This window comes from Heterodontus francisci, chromosome 4 (assembly GCF_036365525.1).
Source record: "Heterodontus francisci isolate sHetFra1 chromosome 4, sHetFra1.hap1, whole genome shotgun sequence".
Lineage (NCBI taxonomy): Eukaryota > Metazoa > Chordata > Chondrichthyes > Heterodontiformes > Heterodontidae > Heterodontus > Heterodontus francisci.
Window position 1 is genome coordinate 157,352,191 of NC_090374.1, and position 25,047 is coordinate 157,377,237.

Genomic DNA, 25,047 nt, shown 5'->3' on the forward strand with positions numbered 1-25,047 from the left:
AATCTATTTATATTCTGCTGTATTCTCTGACAGTCCCCTTCACTATCTGCTACTCCACCAATCTTAGTGTCGTCTGCAAACTTGCTAATCAGACCACCTATACTTTCCTCCAAATCATTTATGTATATCACAAACAACAGTGGTCCCAGCACGGATCCCTGTGGAACACCACTGGTCACACGTCTCCATTTTGAGAAACTCCCTTCCACTGCTACTCTCTGTTTCCTGTTGCCCAGCCAGTTCTTTATCCATCTAGCAAGTACACCCTGGACCCCATGCGACTTCACTTTCTCCATCAGCCTACCATGGGGAACCTTATCAAACGCCTTACTGAAGTCCATGTATATGACATCTACAGCCCTTCCCTCATCAATCAACTTTGTCACTTCCTCAAAGAATTCTATTAAGTTGGTAAGACATGACCTTCCCTGCACAAAACCATGTTGCCTATCACTGATAAGCCCATTTTCTTCCAAATGGGAATAGATCCTATCCCTCAGTATCTTCTCCAGCAGCTTCCCTACCACTGACGTCAGGCTCACCGGTCGATAATTACCTGGATTTTCCCTGCTACCCTTCTTAAACAAGGGGACAACATTAGCAATTCTCCAGTCCTCCGGGACCTCACCCATATGAAAAGCCATATGAATGTCACTTTAATTGAGTGATTAACATATTGAAATTGACAACCTGCCTTTCCCGAGGGGTTCCCAAACCAATGCGTTTCAGCAAGTTCAAATTCACTGCATTGTTTTTGTAGCCAGTCTGTAAATGCTCTGTAGATTGAGATTTTATCAGCTAAAGGAGAACTGTGTTGCATTTCCTGCTGCTGGAAATTGAGCAACATTAAAAACTTGTTTGGTGAGTAAAATTCCACAAAGCCAGCCTCATAGCTCTTCTGACCTACTCTCCTTCAAAGTGAAGTGATAATTGGGAGAGGTAAGGGGAAAGGGTGAGGAGGCAGATTGGAGGCTATGGGGCTGAGTAAAGGAGGGAGAGAGATGGAGAGTGAGAGGAGGGAGAGGAAAAGGACAAAGCAAAGGGAGGGTGGAAGATATTTACATGTTTAGTGTTGGGGGAACAGTCTTCAAGGGTCTGTTTTGATACTTTGCGGAGGAAGAGGAGCTGTGAGCCAGGGGTAGATTCTCTGCTGACTATGGGAAGGATAGCTCGGCTGAAAATGCTATTGATTGGTGGTCAAGGGGAAGGGAAGAATGGTCAAAAAACTAGACAGTGTGTTGAGGTGTTGTTTGGTGGTGGGGGTCCTGAAATTATTCTCAGTGGGGAAAGTGATTGGGAACAAGGGACACCGAACAAAACTTGGGGAATTGTGGGATGGAGGGAGCAAATGGCTCCCCAGTGGATGGGGGAAACAGAGAGGTGAAAATTGCTGTTCAGTAAGGGGGATTGTAAGGGCAAAGGTTCAGGTTGGGCTGAGGACTAAGATGATTCTCAGTTGCGGGGAATAAAGTGATGGTAAACAAACACCCCTTCCCCTGACCATGTCTGTTCTTTGTTTGTGAGCTCTCAATTTTTTCTCAAATTTGGCTTTCAAATTCCTGGACTTCTCTATGCTTCTGCACTGAACTATATTGGACAATGTAAGACTCAGCTGCTGTTAAAGTATAAAGCTCTTCACTACCATCGTTGTTTCCTGCTGAGCCTATGACTGGACTGGTTCTACTGGTTTTTCAGCTTTAGCTACAGTCTCTTCCTGCTCTGAAATTAACTAGCCTGGGTCAAAGTACATCTCTCCTCTGCTTCCGAATCTTATGGTGACATCCAACTTCGCCATCATCATTCTGTCCTGCAACTGATTCTGCCTATCTTCTGGATATTCATTCTCATGGCAATACCTCCATCAGTGTGTTCTCCGATACTCTACCCTTCAGATAGCTTCTGGACTTCACTCACCCACCGCATCCTTCTCTGAAATTGGGCAACAGTTTGTGTATGCACTGTGCCATCTCCACCCTGATGACATCAACTTTATCGCACCCCAAGATCTCTGACTTTAACTCTGGACCCCCTCCTATTGTCTCCTCTCTATTACCCATTTACTACCTGGTTTTATATATCCTAGTAATTGCTACGTATCCTGGCCTATATAACTTGAGTTTTCCCTGTGTTCATTCACATGTGTATTTTGGCTGTTGCTTGGATCCAAGCCCATCATTTCTATTTCCAATTTTTTCTCTCCCTTTTATAACTTCCTTTCTCTTTAGCCCTCCTAGACCCCTCTCTCCTGTTGTCATGCTTCCTTTCATTTCTCCCATATCAGGTACTCTGGTCTCTCAAATCTCTACCCCAAACCTTCAGTACTCCTTCACCTTCCTACTCTCCTACCGTCGTCCCAGGCTTGACGCCCTCTTAAATAAGCCTACAATTTTCCTTTGTGCCTCTCTTGGGATCCTCTGAGGGCCCATCGAGGCACTTGACGCTGCCTCCTTACGAGCAGCAACCCTAACCACCCCATCCTATTCTCGTACTGACCTTCCTACCCAACATGCTGCTGGGGGTTAATCTTGCCAATTTCTTCGCCATCGAACTCGCCCCTCACAGTGCTGACCCTGTGGACTCTGTCAGTGGATGAGCTCCCACTGCCCCTTTCTGTGTCTCCTTCCAGAATGTATGTTCACTTGTGAATAAGGCCCTTGCCATCCATGAACCTATTGTAGATGATTGCATTGACATTATGGTCTTAACAGAAACCTGGCTGAGGGCCAATGGCATCTTTCCCCTTAATGAAGCTTCCCCACCTGGTTATACCTTCCACCACTTACCTTGTCAAAACCATCATGGTGGCAGTGTGGCTCTTATCACCAAATAACACCTAGGTCTGTACTTCTTTACACTTTCTCCACCTTTGGGCATCTCCCTTGTTCCACCACTCTCACCCCTCATTTAAAATCCTCAATCTCCACCACCCACCCAAGGACCACAAACATTTTCTCACTAAGATATCTTCACTGCTTTCCTCCCTCAGCCCCTGAACTGAGTGACTTCTCATTTTTGGTGATTTCAAATTCTCCCTCAATTCATCATGCTGTCTCACCTCTGAGTTCACTGCTCTCTTAGCTTTCCTTAATCTCACCCTCCATCTTAACTCGAACCCATATTCATGGCTACCCCCTTGACCTTGCCATCACAAGTGGCCTTGCTATTGCCATCATATCAATCACAGATAAGGCCATCTCTGATCACTTCCTTGTATCACTTTCCACCCACATACCCCTTCCAAGTCCCAACCATACCTCCTTCGGTATCCACCCCTGGAAAAAACTATCCCCCAATATACTTATTGCTGCACTTTCAAAATCCCAAATGTCTAGCCTTTGGCCTTTCATTCACCAGAGCATTTCTGCAGCTACTGATTTGCTCAACCACATCCTCACATCCACCTTTGATACCTTAGTCCCCATTAAAACCATTACTCTCTCTCACCCTGGCCGTTACCCCGGTACAGCCTGCATCCCATTCCTTTAAGTCCAAAGGACACAAACTTGAACAGATAAGGCATAAAACTAGTTTAGCCATTCACAACCAGATCTAGCTGGACCATATAAAGCACTATTGGGTCATGCTGTCACCTGCCAAAACTGCTCACTATTCCAGGATCATCCTGGAATGAAAAGATAACTCCCAGCTTCTCTTCTCTATTGCAAACCATCTTCTTTACCCCCTCTCCCCTGTCTCCTCCACCTTCACCTCCAACAACAACTTCCTTGTCACTAAGATTGAGACCATCCAATCAGCTGGCTCTGCCGCTGCCACCAGGCTAAACTTCCTCTAAAGTTCACGCTGAACTTGTATCATTCCCTAGTTTTTCTCCTATTTTCCCTCATGTCTCAAGTTCATCTTGTCTGTGGAACTCTTCTCCTGCTCCCTAGATCCTATTCCCATTAAACTGTTGACCACTCAACTTTCCTTTCTGGCTTCACAGACTAAATGATATTGTTAACAGTACTCTCTCTTCAGGTACTGTCCACCTCTTCTTCAAATCTGCCATCATAACCCTTCTCCTAAAAAAAAAACAACCTTTGACCCCTCCATCCTTGCAAACTTCCACCCCATCTCTAACCTTTCTTTACTCTCCAAAGTCCTTGAATGTGTTGTTTCCCAAACCTGTGCCTGTCTTTTCGGGAACTCCATGTCTGAATCCCTTTAAACAGGCTTCCACAACAGCCACAGTACCGAAATTGCTCTTATCAAGGTCACAAACGACATCCTAGTTACAGAGGTAAACTATATTTGATCCCAAGATCAGCTTTTGACCACATATCCTCAACATCACTAAGACTGCTTATTTCCACTTGCATAACATCACCGACTCTGCCTCTGCCTCAGCTCATCTGCTACTGAAACCCTCATTCGTGCTTTTGTTACCTCTAAACTTGACTATTCCAATGCACTCCTGGCCGGTGGTCCACATCCTACCCTCTGTAAACTTGTAAAATTCTGCTGCCTGTGTCCTTACTTGCACCTAGGCCATTTCACCCATCACCCCTGTGCTCGCTGACCTACATTGACTCCCAGTTAAGCAATGCCTTGATTTTAAAATTCTCATCCTTGTTTTCAAATCCAAACATGGCCTCGCTTCTCCCTTTCTTTGTAATCTCCTCCAGCTTCACAATCCCCCGATTAAATCTGCACTCCTCTATTTCTGGCCACGTGGGCATCCCTGATTTTAATCACTCTAACATTGTTGATCATACCTTATGCTGCCAAGATCCTAAGCACTTGGAACTTCCTCCCTACACTAGTGTGTTATCTGTGGTTCAGTTGGTAGCATTCCTACCTCAGACTCTGAAGGTTCTGGGTTCATGTTCCACTCCAGCGCTCTTCAGTGTAGTACTGAGGGAGTGTTGCACTGTTGGAGTTGTTGTCTCTCAGATGAGACATTAAACTAAGGCCCCATCTGCCTGTGAACCCATGGCACTATTTCAAACATGAATAGGGGTGTTATCCTGGTGTCAGCTAATATTTATCCCTCAATCAACATCACAAAAACAGATGATCTCTTCATTATCACATTGCTTCTTGTGGATGTTTGCTGAGAATAAAATTGGCTGCCACATTTCCTACATTACAACTGTGACTACACTTCAAAAAGTACTTCATGTCTGGTGGTCTTGAAAAGCGCTATATGAATGCAAATCTTTCCACTGCTCTTTCCTCCTTTAAGATGTTCCTCAAAATTTACTTCTTTGACCTAGCTTTTGGCCAACTGCACTATCATCTCCTTATGTGGTTCGGTGTCAAATTTTGCTTTATAATGCTCCTATGAAGCGCCTTGTGATGTTTTATTATGTTAAAAGTGCTTTATAAAGACAAGTTGTTGTTCTTAAAAGGGGGGCAACTGGTTAAAATGCTGATGAGTGCCTTGGATCAAAGGTAGAGATCCTAATGGTAGGAATGTTATGGGGACACAAGAGGCACTGCTCAACTGGTTGGAGGGGTACTGTGCCGTGGCACAAAATAGGGCATGATTGGTGGAATAGGCCAGTATGTGGCCAATTGGGAGGTCACGTATACAATGCTGGGAGCTTCTTAAAGTGCTGCTGGGAAAATTAAAGTGATGCAGTTATTTAAAAGTAGGGGTGGAGAAAACTGTAGCCTCTAAACAAGCTGTAAGTATTTCCACTATACGTTTCATGCTTGTTTGTGGTGAAACCCAATGGCTGGTTGGAAGCAAATTCAAAGGTCAAATGATACAGTGGTACAACATCTGAACCCCCTGTATGATGGTGTGGATATTCTGTTGGGTGGGAGGAAAGTTGCCCTGTTGGACATTGGACGCCTGGCAAGAGGTAACAGAAAAATAGAATGGAGTATGAAGAGTTGACATTGATTGTCACTGGCTGGATTGGAGCGCCCTGGCTTTAGGTACAGTAGAAGTAGAGGAACAGATCTACAACTGGCTCTGTGCCAACCCAAGGCTGCAGAATCAGTTCAGTTCCTCAAGATCATTTTTACATATGTGTTCCCAGGACCTACAGATATTGTTGCGAGCAACATCCGATGTTCTGATGAAAGGTCATCGACCTGAAAAGTTGGGCAGAATTTTCCCAGCCAGGTGGAGGTAGATTCCAGTGCTTGTGAGGCGGGAATATCCTGGAAAATGACGTTGGGAAGGGATCCCAACTTCATCCCACCCTCCTCCAGCTGCGGGGAACACCTATGGGTCTGGTGGGAAACCAATTGAGGTGATTCAAAAGGCAATTAAGAGCCTTTTGAAATCATGAATTCTTTCTTTTTCAACAGCACATGGTTTCCATGCTGTGTTTGCACCACACCAGGGTCACAGAGGTGAGTGCACAGTGGGAAGAGCTTCTTCAGTGAAACTGACAAACTGGTAACGCTTTCGTCAGTGACATTGAGGAGCTTCAGCAATGGCCATTGTGAGACTGACCCTCAAAGCACTTCCTGTCTCGTCCATCCCATCTGTGGAGGGGCATGCAGCTGAGGAGAAGGCAGCAGGTGCTGCTGCTGGTGTTGCTCCTGCTGCTGCTGGAGCTGTTGGTGGTGGTATGACTTCTGCTGTTGCCCCTCAGCAGAGGTGGAAGGTAGAGCTGCTTGACAGGTGATTGCCAACTTCTTGGAAGGCTAGCACTTAACTCATCTTCAGCTGCACTTCCCTGCTGCCAACCTTCAACATGGCATGGGAGCAACTTATGCAGGGTCTACAGACAGAGGATCAGTTTTCTCAACATGTTTGAGCACCAATGCCTCAGAAGGCTCAGGCTCTCATGGCAGGACACTGCTGGCATCTGCAGCCTCCTGGAACAAGACCTCCTTCCCAGTGGAGCAGGTGGACACGCATTGCCAATGGTTGACAAGGTGCCTGTCACATGACGGCCACCCACCACCACCCCCAACCCCAACACTGGGTCTCTGCCTCTTGCCAAGTAGTGTGATCGCTTCAACTGCAAGGAGAGAAAGCAGAGCAGTGTGAGCATTCGTAATGGCTTGTGTGGAGAGCAGGGAAGGACATCATTTGTGGAGGGTCACTGTGAGGCATGGGCGCAAGATGGAAATAGGCTGAGCGTGAATTGGAGTATTGACTGTACAGATCCGAATACGAAGTACCTGCAGACAGAGGAATGAGTGGAGCTGCAAGGTTTCTTATCCTGAACAGTGCTGTGCAGGAGAACGTTGGGCAAGTCAGTGTGCGGGACTTGGCACCTGAAAATGTTATGCTGCTCACTTGCCATGCTGGCCTGAGGTCCTGGATCCTCTTGCAGTACTGCCACTAGATTGCAGGGAGCACATTCCTGCTGCTGACTTCCTCGGCCACTTCAATCCATGCCTTCTTGTTTGAAGAAGTTGTCCTCTTCCTCCCATCCTTGAGAGAGCTCACCTCACTGCAGCCCCTCAGATCCCACAGCAGGACCTCCAGGTAAGAGTGGGATGCCTGGGAAGCAGACTTCCCAGGTCTTCTCTCCATTCCTATGGTCGCTGCACCCTCAAAAATATTAAGTACTGGTGAACCCTTGTAACCCATGGCATAGTCCCTTTAATTAGCAATCCTTCCTTTGCTGAAAGTGCCATCTTTCCGATGAGGTGTTAATCCAAGATCCTGTTTGCTCTCTCAAGTGAATAATTTTTTTTATTCGGTGATGGGATGTGGGTACTGCTGGCTAGGCCAGCATTTATTGCCCAGCTCTAATTGCCCTTGAACTGAGTGGCTTGCTAGGCCATTTCCGAGTCAACGATATTACTGTGGGTCTGGAGTCACATGCAGGCCAGACCAAATAAGGACAGCAGATTTACTTCCCTACAGGACATTCGTGAACCAGATGGGTTTTTAACAACAATCAACAGTGGTTTCATGGTCACCATTAGACAACTCCAGACTTATCAATTGAATTCAAATTTCACCATCTGCCGTGATGGGATTCAAACTCTTGTCCGCAGCGCACTAGCCTGGGCCTCTGAATTACTAGTCCAGTGACATTACCACTATGCCTCCGTTTCTCCAGGTATCTCACTAAATCAGTGCCTAACATAGTGATGAGAAAGTAAGTCAATAAATTAATCTCATTTGAAGCTTCTTCACAAAATGTACATTTGTTGTTGTTTTGATTAATAGTAAGATAAATTTTTAATGCCTTTATCTTTCCAAAATTGTCTCACTGGCACCCTGTGTAAGACAAAAATTGAAATGCGGCCCCCCACACAAAAAGGTTGGACAACCCTGTTTTAGGTGGTAGAGGTCATGGGTTTGGAAGGTGCTGTCGAATGAGGCTTGGTGAGTTGCTGCAGTGCATCTTGTAGATGGTACACACTGCTGCCACAGTGCATTGGTAATGAAGGGGGTGAATGTTGAATGAGGTGGATGGGGTGCCAATCAAGTGGGCTGCTTTGTCCTGGATGGTGTCAAGCATCATGAGCTCTGTTGGAGCTGCACCCATGCAGGCAAGTGGAGAGTATTCCATCACACTCCTGACTTGTGCCTTGTAGATGGTGGACAGGCTTTGGGGAGACAGGACGTGAGTTACTCGCTGCAGAATTCCCAGCCTCTGACCTGCTCTTGTAGCCACAGCATTAATGTGGCTGGTCAAGTTCAGTTTCTGGACATTGGTAACCCCCAGGATGTTGATAGTAGGGGATTCAGAGATGGTAATGCCATTGAACATCAAGGGGAGATGATTAGATTCTGTTTTGTTTGAGATGGTCATTGCCTGGCACTTGTGCGGCGTGAATGTTACTTGCCACTTATCAGTCCAAGCCTGTATGTTGTCCAGGTCTTGCTGCATCTGGACACGGATGCAGCAAGACTTGGACAATATTTGCACACAGCAAGGCCCCGCAAACGGCAGTGAAATAACTGACCAGATTTTATCTTTTTGGTCATGTGGATTGAGGGGTAAATAATGGCCAGAACATCTGGTGAACTCCCTGCTCTTTTTTGAAAAATGCCATGGGATTTTTTACATCCACCTGCACTTTAGTGTCTCTCGCAAATGGATCGATGGAGGTTGGGAACTCACTGTGTGAGGAATCCTGGAGCACAACCCCTTTGTACCATCAATGGAAGATTATGTTAGTGCACCAGTATGTTGCTTGGCCAAACCATCTACAACATTAATGCTAAATGATGCTTATTTCACCCGTTTCCAACGAGTGGGCTCTTTTGGCAGTTGTGGATGTTTGGTAAGTGATGTTCTTTTTTATTTTAAAGTGTATGGGTAAGTTTTTTTTATTCATTTGTGGAATGTGGGTGTCGCTGGCTAGGCCAGCATTTATTGTCCATCCCTAATTGCCCTGGACCTGAGTGGCTTGCTAGGCCATTTCAGAGGTCATTTTTCAGAGTCAACCACATTGCTGTGGGGCTGGTGTCACATACAGGCCAGACCAGGTAAGGACAGCAGATTTCCTTCTCTGAAGGACATTCGTGAACCAGATGGGTTTTTACAGCAATCGACAATGGTTTCATGGTTATCATTAGACTAGATTTTAAAAAAAAATTCCAGATATATTAAGCAAGTCAAATTTCACCATCTGCTGTGGTGGGATTCAAACCCATGTCCCCAATGCATTAGCCTGGGCTCTAGATTACTAGTCCAGTAACATTACCACTACGCCACTACCTCCCCAGTGACAGTCATGGTTCAACAGTAGCAGTCTGGAATCTGGGTTCATGCCCCACTCCAGAGACTTGAAGACCAACATCTAGGCTGACACTCCAGTGCAGTATTGAGGGAGTCCCATCTGCACCTCTCAGGTAGACATAAAAGATCCTATGGCACTATTTTCAAGAAGAGCAGGGGAGTTCTCTTATGCATCCTGACCAAAATTTTCTCTCAACTAACACTGAAAAGAGATTATCTGTCCATTATCACATTATTTTTTGTGGGAACTGTCTGTGTGCAAATTCCTACATTATAACAGTGACTACACTTCATTAGCTGTATAGTGCTTTGGGATAGCCTGAGGTCATGAAAGATGCTATATAAATGTAAGTTCATTTTCTTTCTGACTTTCCTTCTACAATAGATTTAAAATCTGTTTGGTGCAGGTCCCTATTTTGAGTGGCACCATTTAGTTTGTGAAGCACTTCATCAGTTGTAAAGCACTTTGGGTGTCTTGAGGTCACGTCAGATGCTACATAAATGCACATTCTTTTTTTCTCTCATGCACTTAGCCTCAGTGTAAAACAGAAATATCATGCTCCTGTTCCTGATTGTAATTTGGCTATGTTTTCTAGAAACTGTATTAGTGTGTGAATCAAGTGAAAACAGGATGACATTTGGTTCCAATGCCTATCCCCATCATCAAATATGATGGACAGCAGTCAGTGTGCGGGCTCACTTGGGCAATATACTGGGGTTTACTGATACAAATGGATCTCTTGACCCAGCATGAAACAGCAGCTCTAGAAGAAAACAATAAAATGCTATGTAATAAGGAGCATAAGGAGAATATTACAGTGCTGGAGAGAGAAGAGAATATTACAGTGCTGGATAGAGGGAGGATATCCTGGAGGGGTCAAGGACAGAATCTGTTTGGTTAGAGTTCAGAAACAATAGAGGTGCCATTAAACCACTGGGTGTACTCTATAGGCCACCAACTTGTGGGAAAGATAGAGGAGCAAATTTGCAGGGAAATTGGAGATGTGCAAGCAGTAAAGAGAGACGTCAATTATCCTAATAGAGATTGGGATAGTAAATAGTGTAAAGGGGAAAGAGAGGGGCAATTGTTTCTGATGTGTGTGCAGGAGAATTTTCTTAATCAGTAGGTTTCCGGCTCAACGGGGAAGAAGGTATTGATTGATTGATCGGGTTCTGGGAAATGAAGTGGCTCAATTGTGTTAGTAGGGAAATGTTTAGGGAACAGTGATCATAATATTATAAGGTTTAGATTGGCTATGTAAAAGGACAAGGAACAATCTAGTGAAAATACTAATTAGAGGATGGCCAATTTCAATGGGTTAACAATGGATTTGTCCCAGGTAAATTGGAATCAAAGATTGGCAGGCAAAACTGTAATCGAATAATGGTTGCCTTTAAAGAGGAGATAGTTTGAGTAAAGTTGAGATATATTCCCACGAGGCAAAAAGGTAGGGTAGTCAAAGCCAGAGCTCCCTAGATGACAAAACAGAGAGAGAGAGAGAGAAAGTAAGATGAAGCAGAGAAAGGGGGTGTTGATAATACAAGTGAGAATCAGGCTGAATATAGAAATTTCAGAGAGGAAGTTAAAAAGGAATAAGAGGGACAAAGAAAGACTTAATGAGAAGAGACTGGTAGCTAACAAGAGGGAATCTAAAAGCCTTTTATAGGTGTAAAAAGAGTAACAGGGTAGTGAGATGAGGAGAGAAGCCAATCATGGATCAAAAAGGAGACTAACTCCTGGAGGCTGAGGGCATAACTGAGGTACTAAATCAGTACCTCACATCTATATTTACCAGGGAAGAAGAGGCTGCCAAAGTAATAGTGAAAGAGGTGATTGAGATACTGGAATGGGCTAAAAATTGATAAAGAGGAGGTATTAGTTAAAGTTGATAGGTCACCAGGACTGGAGGGAATACATCCAAGGATATTGAGGGAAGTAAGGGTGTAAATTGCAGAGGTACTACCCATAAGCTTCCAATCCTCCTTAGAAACAGGGGTGGTGCCCGAGAATTGGAGAATTGTAAATGTTACACCCTTTTTCAAAAAGGGATGGAAGGATAAGCCAGCAACTACAGGCCAGTCCGTTTAACCTTGGAGGTGGGAAATCTTTTAGAAACAATAATCGGGGACAACATTAACAGTCATTTGGACAAGTGTGGATTAATTAGGGAAAGCCAGCACTGTTTTGTTAAGGGTAAATTATGTTTAACTAACTAGATTGAGCCTTTTGATGAGAAAACAGAGAGGGTTGATGAGGGTAATGTTGTTGATGTGATTATATGGACGTCCAAAAGGCGCTTGATAAAGTGCACCATAATAGGCTTGCCTGCAAAGTTGAAGCCCATGGAATAAAAGGGACAGTGGCAGCATGAATACAAAATTGGCTAAGTGAGAAGAAACAGAAAATTCTGATGAATGGTTGTTTCTCAGACGGGGGGAAAGTATACAATGGAGTTCCCCAGGGTTTGGTACTCGGACTACTACTTTTCTTGCTATATATTAATGGCCTGGAGTTGAGTGTATAGAACACAATTTCAAAATCTGCAGATGACACAAGTCTTGGAAGTATAGTGAACTGTGAGGAGGATAGTGATAGACTTTAAGAGGACATAGACAGGCTGGTGGAACGGGTGGACATGTGGAGGATGAAATTTAACACAGAAGTGCAAAATGATGCATTTTGATAGGAAGAATGAAAAGAGGCCACACAGAAGGAAGGGTATAAGTCCAAAGTGGGTTAAGAAACAGAGATACCTGGGAGTATATGTGCAGAAATTGTTGAAAGTGGCAGCGTAGGTTGAGAAAGTGGTTAAAAGGTATATGGAATCCTGGGCTTTATAAATAGAGGCATAGAGTACAAAACAAGGAAGCTATGACAAACCTTTATACAACACTGGTTTGGCCTCAACTGGAATATTGTGTCTGATTCTAGGCACCACACTTTAGGAAGGCTTCAAAGAGAGTGTAGAAAAAATTTACGAGAATCTTTCCAAGGCTGAGTTGTTCTCCTTAGAGAAGAAAAGTTTAGAGAAGATTTGATAGAGGTATTCAAAAGCATGAGGGATCTAGACTGAGCAGATACAGAGAAACTGTTCCCATTGGCAGAAGGGTCTAGAACCAGAGGAAACAGATTTAAAGTGATTGGCAAAGGAACTAAAGGTGATTTGAGGAAAAACTGCAGTGAGTGCTTAGGATCTGGAATGCACTGCCTGAAAGAGTGATCAAGGCTCCCAAAAGGTAATTAGATAAACACCTGAAGGTTAAAAAAAATGCAGGGCTACGGGGAAAAGGTGGGGGAGTGGAACTACCTAAATTGCTCTTGCAGAGAGCTGACATGGTCTCAACGGGCCGAATGGGCTCTTTCTGCACTGTAACCATTCTTTGTTTCAATAATTCTACCAAATATAGTGAGTAAACACAATTTTATGAGGCCTTTTTTCTCCCCTCCCTTTGACATGTATTCTTGTATCTATTCCAGAACTACCAGAGATACTGGTCCGAGTTAAGAGGCTCTTCAGTTTTCTTTTATTGTGATGAAAAGGAATCAACGGTAAGGAAGCAGCTGACATTTACTGGGATCTTCTGGTTTACAAATATGGACAATTACTGTTAACTGTCTTAGAATAAGGTTAAATATTGAGCCTAACACATAGGCACAGATTACTATGGTCATTAGGAGTGTTATTTTTAAAATAACAATGTAAACAGGCATAATCAATGCTTTGAAATCAGTGGTTCGGATACAAGATTGGAATAGATAGCAATGTTTTGAACAGCCTTTAGTTTGGAAATGCGGAAAAAGTGAGTACCATTAAGTGCATATTGGGACAGAGAATGGCAGATGAAAACTTCATATGCTCATTTGACTTTTCACTGTCTTCTGTTTTAATGGCGATGTTAACTTGTTTACCTTAAATTTTATTTTAAATTTTTATTTTAAACATATTCGTGTCTCTGTTAAAACAGCAGGGCTGTGTCTTATGAATGCGCAAAATTTTCGGCTGCTATTGCCAGTAAGAATTTATAGGCTACTGAGTCTAATATCCTATTTTTTAGTGCAGATCTGCTATTGGCGCAACTACCAGATCAGCAGCAAACATGTACTAAACATTGAATGTTGTTGTTTCCCAACTTGTGGGATTCCCACCTGTGTCCAGGTCTCCAGGCCCAGGATGTGTCACTGGAGTCCTGCCTTTGCTGTTGACAGTACTATAAACAGAAGTTACCAGAGCTCGGAAAAATGACTGTAGAAACTGAGTGACAAAGACTTTCCACTCTGCCAGGACCAGAAATGAATTAACTTTTGCTAGAATCTGCTTCTGTAGAGCTTCCCTGACTCCAGTCACTGGGGGAATTGGAGAAGCACAGAAAATAAGTTCTAAAAATGTCCTGTAAACAACTTATGTGCATGTCACAGATACTTTTGCAGGTACAGGTGGTTTAAAACCTTATACACATGAGTGGTGAAGCTGCTGTAATAACTGTGATTGGACGAGTCTGCAGACTTTAGTCACTTAGCCTGTTGTTGGCCCTCTTTGCTGTCTAAGGTTTCTATCCTGACTGCTATTAAAGCTGCCTTGCACTTTAATCAGGGTCTTTTTTTTTGCCTTATACTAACTTCAGTTTGCTACTGATTTTGGTAGTTGTACCAAGAGCAGAGCTTCAATAATGAATATGTGTTAGCTGTGGTCAGTAGTAATACTCTCACCTCTGAACCAGATAGCTGTGGGTGCAAGTCCTGCTCCAGACACTTGAACACAAAATCTAGGATGATACCCCAGTGCAATACTGTGGGAATGCTGAACTGTTGGAGGTGTCATCTTGTGGATGAGCTGTTAAACCATAGCCCTGTCCACCCTCTCAGGTGGATGTAAAATATCCCACAACACTATTTCAAGGAAGAGCAGGTGAGTTTTCTCCTGGTGTCTTTTCCAATATTTAATCAATCAACATCACAAAAACTCCCCTATCTTGTCATTATCCCATTGCAGTTCACAGGATCTTACTGTGCATAAACTGGCCTCCATATTTACTTATAAAACAACCATGTCTACACTTCAAATGTAATTAACTGGCTTTAAACTGCCATAACCACATTGACTGCAATGGTTCAAGGAGATAGCCCACCTTCTCAAGGCAAGTAGAGATAGGCAAAAAATGTGGCCATGCCAACATCTGGAGAACAAATCGCTTTAAAACGTTGAAAATAACTCTTACATGCCCTCTGAAATGGCCCAGCAAGCCACTCAGTTGTACCTAACCGCTACAAAGTCAATAAAAAGGAATGAAACTGGACGGACTACCCAGCATCGACCTAGGCACCGGAAATGACAACGGCAAACCCAGTCCTGTTGACCCTGCAAAGTCCTCCTTACTAACATCTGGGGGCTTGTGCCAAAGTTGGGAGAGCTGTCCCACAGACTAGTCAAGCAACAGCCTGACATAATCGTACTCACAGAATCATACCTTACAGACAATGTCCCAGACACTGCCATCACGATCCCTGGGTATGTCCTGTCCCACCGGCAGGACAGACCCAGCAGAGGTGGTGGCACAGTGGTATACAGTGGGGAAGGAGTTGCCCTGGGAGTCCGCAACATCGACTCCGGACCCCATGAAGTCTCGCGGCATCAGGACAAACATGGGCAAGGTAACCTCCTACTGATTACCACCAACCGCCCTCCCTCAGCTGATGAGTCAGTACTCCTCCATGTTGAACACCACTTGGAGGAAGCACTGAGGGTGGCAAGGGCACAAAATGTACTTTGGGTGGGGGACTTCAATGTCCACCACCAAGAGTGGCTCGGTAGCATCACTTCTGACCGAGCTGGCCAAGTACTAAAGGACATAGCTGCTAGACTGGGTTCGCGGCAGGTGGTGAGGGAACCAACACGAGGGAAAATCATACTTGACCTTGTTCTCACCAATCTGCCTGCCGCAGATGCTTCTGTCCTTGACTGTATTGGTAGGAGTGACCACCGCACAGTCCTTGTGGAGATGAAGTCTGGCCTTCACATTGAGGATACCGTCCATCGTGTCGTGTGGCATTATCACTGTGCGAAATGGGATAGATTTCGAACTTATCTAGCAATGCAAAATTGGGCATCCATGAGGTGCTGTGGGCCATCAGCAGCAGCAGAACTGTACTCAACAACAATCTGTAACCTCATGGCCCGGCATATCCCCCACTCTACCATTACCATCAAGCTAGGAGACCAACCCTGGTTCAATGAAGAGTGCAGGAGGGCATGCCAGGAGCAGCACCAGGCATACCTCAAAATGAGGTGTCAACCTGGTGAATCTACAACCCAGGACTATTTGCATGCCAAACTGCATAAGCAGCATGCAATAGACAGAGCTAAGCGATCCCATAACTAACGGATCAGATCTAAGCTCTGCAGTCCTACCACATCCAGCCGTGAATAGTGGTGGACGATTAAACAACTAACTGGAGGAGGTGGCTCCACAAATATCCCCATCCTCAATGATGGGGGAGCCCAGCACATCAGTGCGAAAGATAAGGCAGAAACATTTGCAACAATCTTCAGCTAGAAGTGCCGAGTTGATAATCCATCTCGGCCTCCTCCTGAAGACCCCAGCATTACAGATGCCAGACTTCAGCCAATTCGATTCACTCCGCGTGATATCAAGAAACGACTGAAGGCATTGGATACTGCAAAGGTTATGGGCATTGACAATATTCCGGCAATAGTACTGAAGACCTGCGCTCCAGGACTTGCTGCGCCCCTAGCCAAGCTGTTCCAGTACAGCTACAACACTGGCATCTACCCGGCAATGTGGAAAATTGCCCAGGTATGTCCTGTACACAAAAAGCAGGACAAGTCCAACCCGGACAATTACCACCCCATCAATCTACTCTCAATCATCAGCGAAGTGATGGAAGGTGTCATCAACAGTGCCATCAAGCAGCACTTGCTTAACAATTACCTTCTCAGTGATACCCAGTTTGGGTTCCGACAGGGCCACTCAGTACCTGACCTCATTACAGCCTTGGTTCAAACATGAACAAAAGAGCTGAACTCAAGAGGTGAGGTGAGAGTGACTGCCCTTGACACCAAGGCAGCATTTGACTGAGTATGGCATCAAGGAGCCCTCGCAAAACTGGAGTCAATGGGAATCGGGGAAAACTCTCTGCTGGTTAGAGTCATACCTAACGCAAAGGAAGATGGCTGTGGTTGTTGGAGGTCAATCATCTGAGCTTCAGGACATCACTGCAGGAGTTCCTCAGGGTAGTGTCCTGGACCCAACCATCTTCAGCTGCTTCATCAATGACCTCCCTTCAATCATAAGGTCAGAAGTGGGGATGTTTGCTGATGAACATTGCACAATGTTCAGCACCATTCTCGTCTCCTCAAATACTGAAGCAGTCTGTATAGAAATGCAGCAAGACTTGGACAATATCCAGGCTTGGGCTGATAAGTGGCAAGTAACATTTGTGCCACACAAGTGCCAGGCAATGGCCAACTCCAACAAGAGAGAATCTAACCATCTGCCCTTGACATTCAATGGCATTACCATCACTGAATCCCCCACTATCAACATCCTTGGGGCTACCATTGACCAGAAACTGAACTGGAGTAGCCATATAAATACCGTGGCTACAAGAGCAGGTCAGAGGCTAGGAATCGTGTGGCGGGTAACTCGCCTCCTGACTCCCCAAAGCCTGTCCACCATCTACAAGGCACAAGTCAGGAGTGTGATGGAATACTCTCCACTTGCCTGGATGGGTGCAGCTCTGACAACACTCAAGAAGCTTAACACCATCCAGGACAAAGCAGCCCGCTTGATTGGCACACCATCCACAAACATTCACTCCCTCCACCATTGACGCACAGTGGCAACAGTGTGTACAATCTACAAGATGCACTGCAGCAACGCACCAAGGCTTCTTAGACAGCACCTTCCAAACCCACGACCTCTACCACCTGGAAGGACAAGAGCAGCAGATGCATGGGAACACCACCACCTGCAAGTTCCCCTCCAAGTCACACACCATCCTGACTTGGAACTATATCGCCGTTCCTTCACTGTCGCTGGTCAAAATCCTGGAACTCCCTTCCTAACAGCACTGTGGGTATACCTACCTCACATGGTCTGCAGCAGTTCAAGAAGGCAGCTCACCACCACCTTCTCAAGGGTGATTAGGGATGGGCAATAAATGCTGGCATAGCCAGTGATGCCCACATCCCATGAATGATTTAAAAAGAAGTGTGAATCCTCGAGCTTCACTTAGGTTAGGACAAACTTTGTTTTACTGTTAAATAACAAAATAGAAATGGAAAGATAGAGATTGGATGATGTACATAGTGCAGGAAGTGAATTGTCTCTTTGAAGAAAAGGAAAAGATCATAAAAATTTATGATTACACTGAGATTGCAAACACAGCTAAATACAAAGCAGAAATGATGGGCCTGACAGTAAAACTATGAATTGACGGAACATTTTGGAAGTTACTGGCTGTCTGCATTCTTGAGGAAGCTCCTGATGTTGGCCCAGAGGGCAGGAGATTGCAATCTCCCCTGTGAAACTTCGGCCTCATGTAGGAGAGTTGATTGAGTTGGGGAAGGAGTTACCAATCCAGGAAGGCTTAGCTTCAGGTAAAAAGTTGATCGATATCCCTAGCAACTTCAGTAATTCCTGTATGTCGCTACTTAAACAAGAACAATAAAAGATCAACAGAATAATAAAAACAAGCTGAAGGATGTTAAACAGATTTCATTGCACTTATTAAAAAAGAATTCTTGGTTTTAACCTCGTTGAAATAGAAGAGAATCCACTTACATGGAAGAGGGGGTTCGGAAGTAAACTGACTTGCATTACAGATATAAGAAAAAGGAATCAGAAAATAGGATAACCTGGAGCACGTGAAAAAGCTTTCAGCCTCCATCAATCAAAGAAAGGAAGGGTAGGACTGTAACTGAAGAGAGGCTCGTTGAAGCTGACCAGTTTTTGTAACCAAGGTGACTAGTCAAGCCATTTATCATACTTTCTAGGTAGCCTTGCTGTATATGTTTACATTCATTCTTTCCATAATATACTGCACATTTAACATTGCACGATCAAAATCCAGAATAATGGCTACCTAGGAGTAATAAGACTATTGTTGGAGTTCAAATTACAGTGTGTACCAGAAGAGGAAACCTTGGATAATTGAAGCTTTAATTGGAGTCCAATATTGTATCACAGTGCTCAAAGGACAATTGAACTCATCCAAGCCTCCATCGCCTTGAAGCTCAATTTCTCTGGCACTGTTCTTGTTGGCCTCTTTGCTTTCTCAAACTAAATCCTCTTCAGAACATTAAATCCCTTGCTCTCATGCGCATAAAGACCCTTTGTCTTGGTCAAGCTCCACTGGCTACTCATGCCCCAGTAATTTGGTTTTAACATCTTTATCATTCTTTTTAAATCCTGTGTAGTCTAACCCTACCCCTTGCATTGATAACCTGCTCTGTCCTTGTGTCCTCATCACGTGCTCCTTTAATCAGACACAACATTTTGTAAATATATAGCGCCTTTAACAGAGTAAAACATTTCAAGGTGCTTCATAGGAACGTTATCCGTCAAAGATTGACACTGAGGGTTGGATATTTGTTATGGAGGCGGGAAACAGGAACAGGGTCTGGTTTTGGTTCAGAAACTCGCTTCCTGTGGGAAACTGATTTATATTGCAATTTTCAAATTGGTGAGCCCTTAATTAGTATGGACACAGGTTTCCTTTCCACTCTGAGCCAATGGGATTGTAAATGGAGATGGGTCAGATTAAGTATGGGGCTCATGTAGACCCCAGTGCAGTCATCACTGAGGCTGCTGGTTGTCCTGAGGGAGAGATCTGCAATTTGTGCCAAAACCTTCCGCTGCACTAGAGGGAAGCGAAATGTCACAGGGGAGCTGGAGGCCTGGCACAAGGGGTTTGGCAGACACTCGCTTCATCAATGCCAACCTGGATCTAATGCTGTAGGCTGTGAGGGAGAGGTCCTCTTCCCAGAGAGTGGCTGGAAGAGGCCACCTTGTCATGTAGCAAGGGCATCTCTCTGTTCAGTGTTAAACCCTCCACTCCTCTCTTACCTCCTTTCCTCCCCTGATGAGCTGTCTCCTTCCTGGGCCTCACTGTCCTCAAGGTCCACACCTCTCTGGAGGGCCGTGTTATAGAGCACACCACCACAATGACTGAGAACCTTGCAGGAGCGTATTGGAGGGTGCCTTCCGACTGATCCAAGCATTGGTATTGCAAGTCCAGAAACCTGATGGCCTATTCAATGGTTGGCTTGCTGAACATGTGGCATTGGTTGTTTCGCCTCTACCTCTGGATCATTCCAGGGATCAGCTGTGGACCTAGGTGGCATCTCACTGTCGGCAGCTCATCAGGCCATCAGGGAGGTCACGGAGGCCATTTTTGCCATTTGCAGGAGGGCAGGGGACTACACCCACTTTCTCACAGATGGGTCTGCACTGGCACAAAGGGCACTGGATTTAACCTCCATCACTGGATTTCTTCACGGTCCAGGGCATCATTGATTTCTGTATTTTTTTCAGTGTGTGTGTGGGGAATTTTGAAAGGGAACTTCCATATTTCAATCTGTGTGTTAATGCTTTGCTTCGTTACTGGATAAGTCTTGTTTGATAATAAGCTTATAATTTTGTTGTTTGTTAAAGAAACCTGGTTGGTGTATTTTATTCTGGGATAAAGAGTAGAATATATGATTGACCATAACGGTAACTGGGTAAATATTTAAATATATGTTGTGACCTGTGGAGAAGTGGAACTAGAAAAGACAGTGCACTCTAGTCATAATACGATACAAAGACAGGTAGGAAAGCAAGTTGTAAGGAGGATACAAAGAGTCTGCAAAGGGATACAGATAGGTTGAGTGAGTGGGCAAAAATTTGACAGATGGAGTATAATGTGGGAAAATGTGAGGTTGTCCACTTGGCAGGAAGAGTAGAAAAACAGTATGTTATTTAAATGCAGCGAGACTGCAGAACGCTGTGGTACAGAGGGACTTAGGTGTCCTTGTACATGAATCACAAAAAGTCAACATGCAGGTACAGCAAGTATTTAGGAAGGCAAATGGAATGTTGGCCTTTATTGCAAGGGGGATGGAGTATAAAAGTAGGAAAGTCTTGCTATAACTGTATAGGGCAATGGTGAGACTACGCCTCAAGTACTGCGTACAGTTTTGGTCACCTTATTTAAGGATGGATACACTTGCATTGGAAACAGTTCAGAAAAGATTCACTAGGCTGATTCTTGGGATGAGGGTTTTGTCTTATGAGGAAAGGTTGAACAGGTTGGGCCTATACTCTTTGGAGTTTAGAAGACTGAGAGGTGATCTTACTAAAACATATAAGATTCTGACAGGGTAGAGGCTGAGAGGATGTTTCCCCTCAACTTTACAACTCGGACAGACTTGGTTTGACCTTGAAATTGGACAGCAATTTACCAGATTACTAATGCCCTTGAATCAAAGAAGAACTATTTTTCCAAATGTGTGTAAATTGTTTCATAGAAACATAAAAATGAGAAGTAATTGTCTTGCACTAAGTACTTTGAATTGTTCCACAGGTTCAGGAGTTCATTGTGAATAATGAACCTATAACAATATTTTCTTGGCATTCATTAAGTGCTAATTTTTCTATTCATCACTTCCCGCATTTTATATTTTTCCAATGTTGACAAGTTAACAGTGAACTTTATTTTGTGTTACACCTAATTAATAAGAACATACAAAGCATGAAATGAGAGCAGGTCATTTGTCCTGTCGAGCCCATTCTTTCCCTAGATGTCAGCTGTGGTTCGGTGCTCTCCACATCTCCCTCCAGAATGTCCATTTACTTGTGAACAAGGCCCTTGTCATCCATGAACTTATTGTGGATGATTGCATCGACATCATGGCCTTGGCAGAAACCTGGTTGAGGGGTGATGACACCTTCTCCAGAAGTGAAGCCTCCCCTCCTAGCTATATAATCCACCACTTGCCCAGAGAGTCGTGGTGACAGCATGGCTTTCGTCACCAAGTCACACCTCGGCCTGAACACCTAGTCCTCTGGCACTGCCTTCCTCTTTGAGCATCTCACTTTGTTCCAACACCCTCACCTCTCAAATAAAATCCTTGTACTCTGCTGCTCACCCAAGTACGATAAAAATGTTCTCACTAAGGTACCTTCATTGCTTTCCTCCCTCAATCTTTGCACCAAATGATGTCTCATCCTCAGTGATTTCAACCTCCGTCTCAACTCATCATGCTTTCTCTCCTCTGAGTTCATTGCCCTCTTTTCCTCCTTTAATATTTCTCTCCATGTAAAATCTCCAGCCCGTATTCACAGCCACCACCATGACTTTGCTATCTCATGTGGCCTCGCTACTCCCATAGTACCAATTATAGATAAGGTCATCTTTGATCATTCCTGTATCACTCTCCACCCACATACCCTTTCCATGTCCCAACTCTACCTCTTCTGTATTCTCTCCTGTAAAAAAAAACTATCTTCCAATTCATTTACAGCTTCATGTTAAAAATCCCAACTATCCAGACTTTGGCCCTTCATTTGCCTCAATATTTCTGCAACTATCGATCTATCCAACCACACATTCATTTCCATCTTTGATGCCTTAGTCCTCATTAAAACCATTGCTCTCTCTCACCCTGGCCATTCCCCCAGGTACGGCCCTCATCTTTGCTTCTTTAAGTCCAAGGGACACAGACATGAATGGATATAGTGGACAACTGGTTTAACCGTTCACTGCCAGATCGGGCTGGATCACGTAAAGCACTAGCAGGTCCTGCTCTTGTCTTCTAAAACTGTTTACTATTCCAGGATCATCCTGGAATGCAAAGATAACCCCCAGCTTCTTTTCTCTAATGTAATCAGTCTTCTTAAATTACTGTCCCCTGTCTCCTCCACCCTCTCCTCCAACAATAAGTGCGAGGAGCTCAATGGATTTCTTTGTCATGAAGATTGAGACCATCTGATCAGCTGCCTCAGCCACTTCCCTCCCTTCCACTAGCCCACTGGGCCAAATTTCCTCTAAATATCCCTCCTGCCCCAGCCCTGAACTTGCATCTTTCTCGAGTTTCTCTCCTATCTCCCCTCATGCCCTCTCCAAACTCATGTTGTTCATGAGACCCACCTCCTGCTCCCTTGATCTTATTCCCACTAGACTGCTCACCACCCAATTTCCCTTCCTGGTCCCCATGTTAGCTGACATTGTTAACAGTTCTTTCTCTTCGGATACTCTCCCTCTCTCCTTTAACTCTGCCCTCTCCTCATCAAAAACAACCCTTGGCTCCACTGACATGCAAACTACCATTCCATCTCCAATGTCCCCTTCCTCTCAAGTCCTTGAACATGTTGTTGCTTCCCAATCTGTGCCCATCTTTCCTGGAACTCCATATTTGATGCGTCCAATCAGGTTTCCACCCCTGCCATAGTACTGAAACAACTCTTGTCAAACTTGCAAACAACATCCCATGTGACTGTTAGAAAGGCAAGCTATTCCTCCTGTCCTTCTCAACCTGTCTGCAAACTTCAACATGGTTGGCCATACCATCCTCCTCCAACACCTCTCCGCTGTCGTCCAACTGGGTGAGACTGCATTCCCCTGGTTCCATTCTTATCTATCTAATTGTAGCTGGAGCATCATTTATTTATTTTATTTATTGATACAGCACTGAAACAGGCCCTTCGGCCCACTGAGTCTGTGCCGACCATCAACCATCCATTTATACTAATCCCAAATTCCTACCCCATCCCCACCTTTCCTCAACTCCCCTACCACCTACCTACACTAGGGGCAATTTATAATGGCCAATTGACCTATCAACCTGCAAGTCTTTGGCTGTGGGAGGAAACTGGAGCACCCGGTGAAAACCCATGCAATCACAGGGAGAACTTGCAAACTCCGCACAGGCAGTACCCAGAATTGAACCCAGGTCGCTGGAGCTGTGAGGTTGCGGTGCTAATCACTGCGCCACTGTGCCGCCATTTGCAATGGCTTCTCTTCCTGCTCCCACATCGTTACCTCTGGTGTCCTCCAAGAATCTATCCTTCGTCCCTTTTATTTCTCAGCTACATCCTGCTCCTCGGCAACATCATCTAACTAACAGTGTTAGTTTTCACATGTACACTGACGACACCGAGCTCTACTTCACCACCACCTCTCTTGACTCCTCCACTGTTGCTAAATTATCAGACTGCTTGTTCGACATCTAGAACTATGGGTCACTATTTTAAACAAGGGGCTGCCCATTTAAGACCAAGATGAGGGGAAATTTTTTCTCTCAGTTGTGAGTCTTTGGAACTTTCTTCCTCAAAAGGCAGTGGATGCAGAGTTTTTAAATATTTTTAAGGCAGAGGTAGATAGATTCTTGATAAGCAAGGAGGTGAATGGTTATCAGGGGTAGGTTTGAATGGGGAGTCGAGGTTACAATCCAATCAGCCACGATCTTATAGAAGGGGAGGGCAGGCTCGAGGGGCCGAGTGGCCTACTCCTGCTCCTAATTCGTATGTTCATAGTACTGCATGAACAGAAATTTCCTGCAATTAAATATTGTGGAGACCAAAGCCATTGTCTTCAGTCCCTGCTACAAACTTCATTCCCTAGCCACCAACTCCAGCTCTCTCCTTGGCAACTGTCTAAAGCTAAACCAGAATGTTTGCAACCTTGTCATATTTGTCTGCGAGATGACCTCCTGACCACACATCTGCGCCATCACTAAATCTGCCTACTTTCACCTCCATAACATGGACCGACTCTGCCCCGCCTCAGTTCATCTTCTGCTGAAGCCTTCATTCCTGCCTTTATTACCTCTCAACTTGACTATTCCAATGCACTTTTTGACAGCCTCCCATATTCTACCCTTCGTAAACTTGAGGTCATGTCCTTACTCGTATCAAGTCCTGTTCACCCAACACACATGTGCACACTGAACTACATTGGCTCCTGGTCAAGCAACATCTCGATGTTAAAATTATCATCCTCATTTTCAAATCCATACATGGCCTCGCTCCTCCCTATCTCTGTTATCTCCTCCAGCCCGAAAACCCTCCAAGATAATCCATGCTCAGCTAATTCTGACATCTTGAGCATTCCCGATTTTAATCGCTCCACCTTTGGTGGCCCTGGCTTCAGCTGCCAAAGCCACAAGCTCTGCAATTCACTCCCCAAATATCTTCGCCTCTCAACCTCTCTTTCCTCCTTTAAGATGCTCCTTAAAACCTACCTCTTTGACCAACCTGTTGCCAAATTTTTCTATATAAACTCTCCTGTGAAGCACCTTGAGAAGTTTTATTACTTTAAAGATACTATATGATGTGGTGCTCACGGAAAGTGCAGTGATTGAAACTACGAAAACTCAACCTGAAGAGTTCTAAAAATCGACTTTTCAAAAAGTGGTCGCCAAAGGTCCAAAGA

The 25,047-nt window shown here is 44.6% G+C and overlaps 1 protein-coding gene across 3 annotated transcripts in view; it reads left to right on the forward strand.

The window, feature by feature from the left end:
• The window catches only part of LOC137369351 (signal-transducing adaptor protein 1-like), a 98,203-nt gene that overhangs the window by 9,672 nt on the left and 63,484 nt on the right, over positions 1 to 25,047 (forward strand). For all 3 annotated transcript variants that reach the window (XM_068030437.1, XM_068030435.1, XM_068030436.1), the window contains exon 2: positions 13,093 to 13,164. In XM_068030437.1, the coding sequence (XP_067886538.1) occupies positions 13,093 to 13,164 (72 nt within the window). The remainder of the gene's footprint in view (positions 1 to 13,092; positions 13,165 to 25,047) is intronic.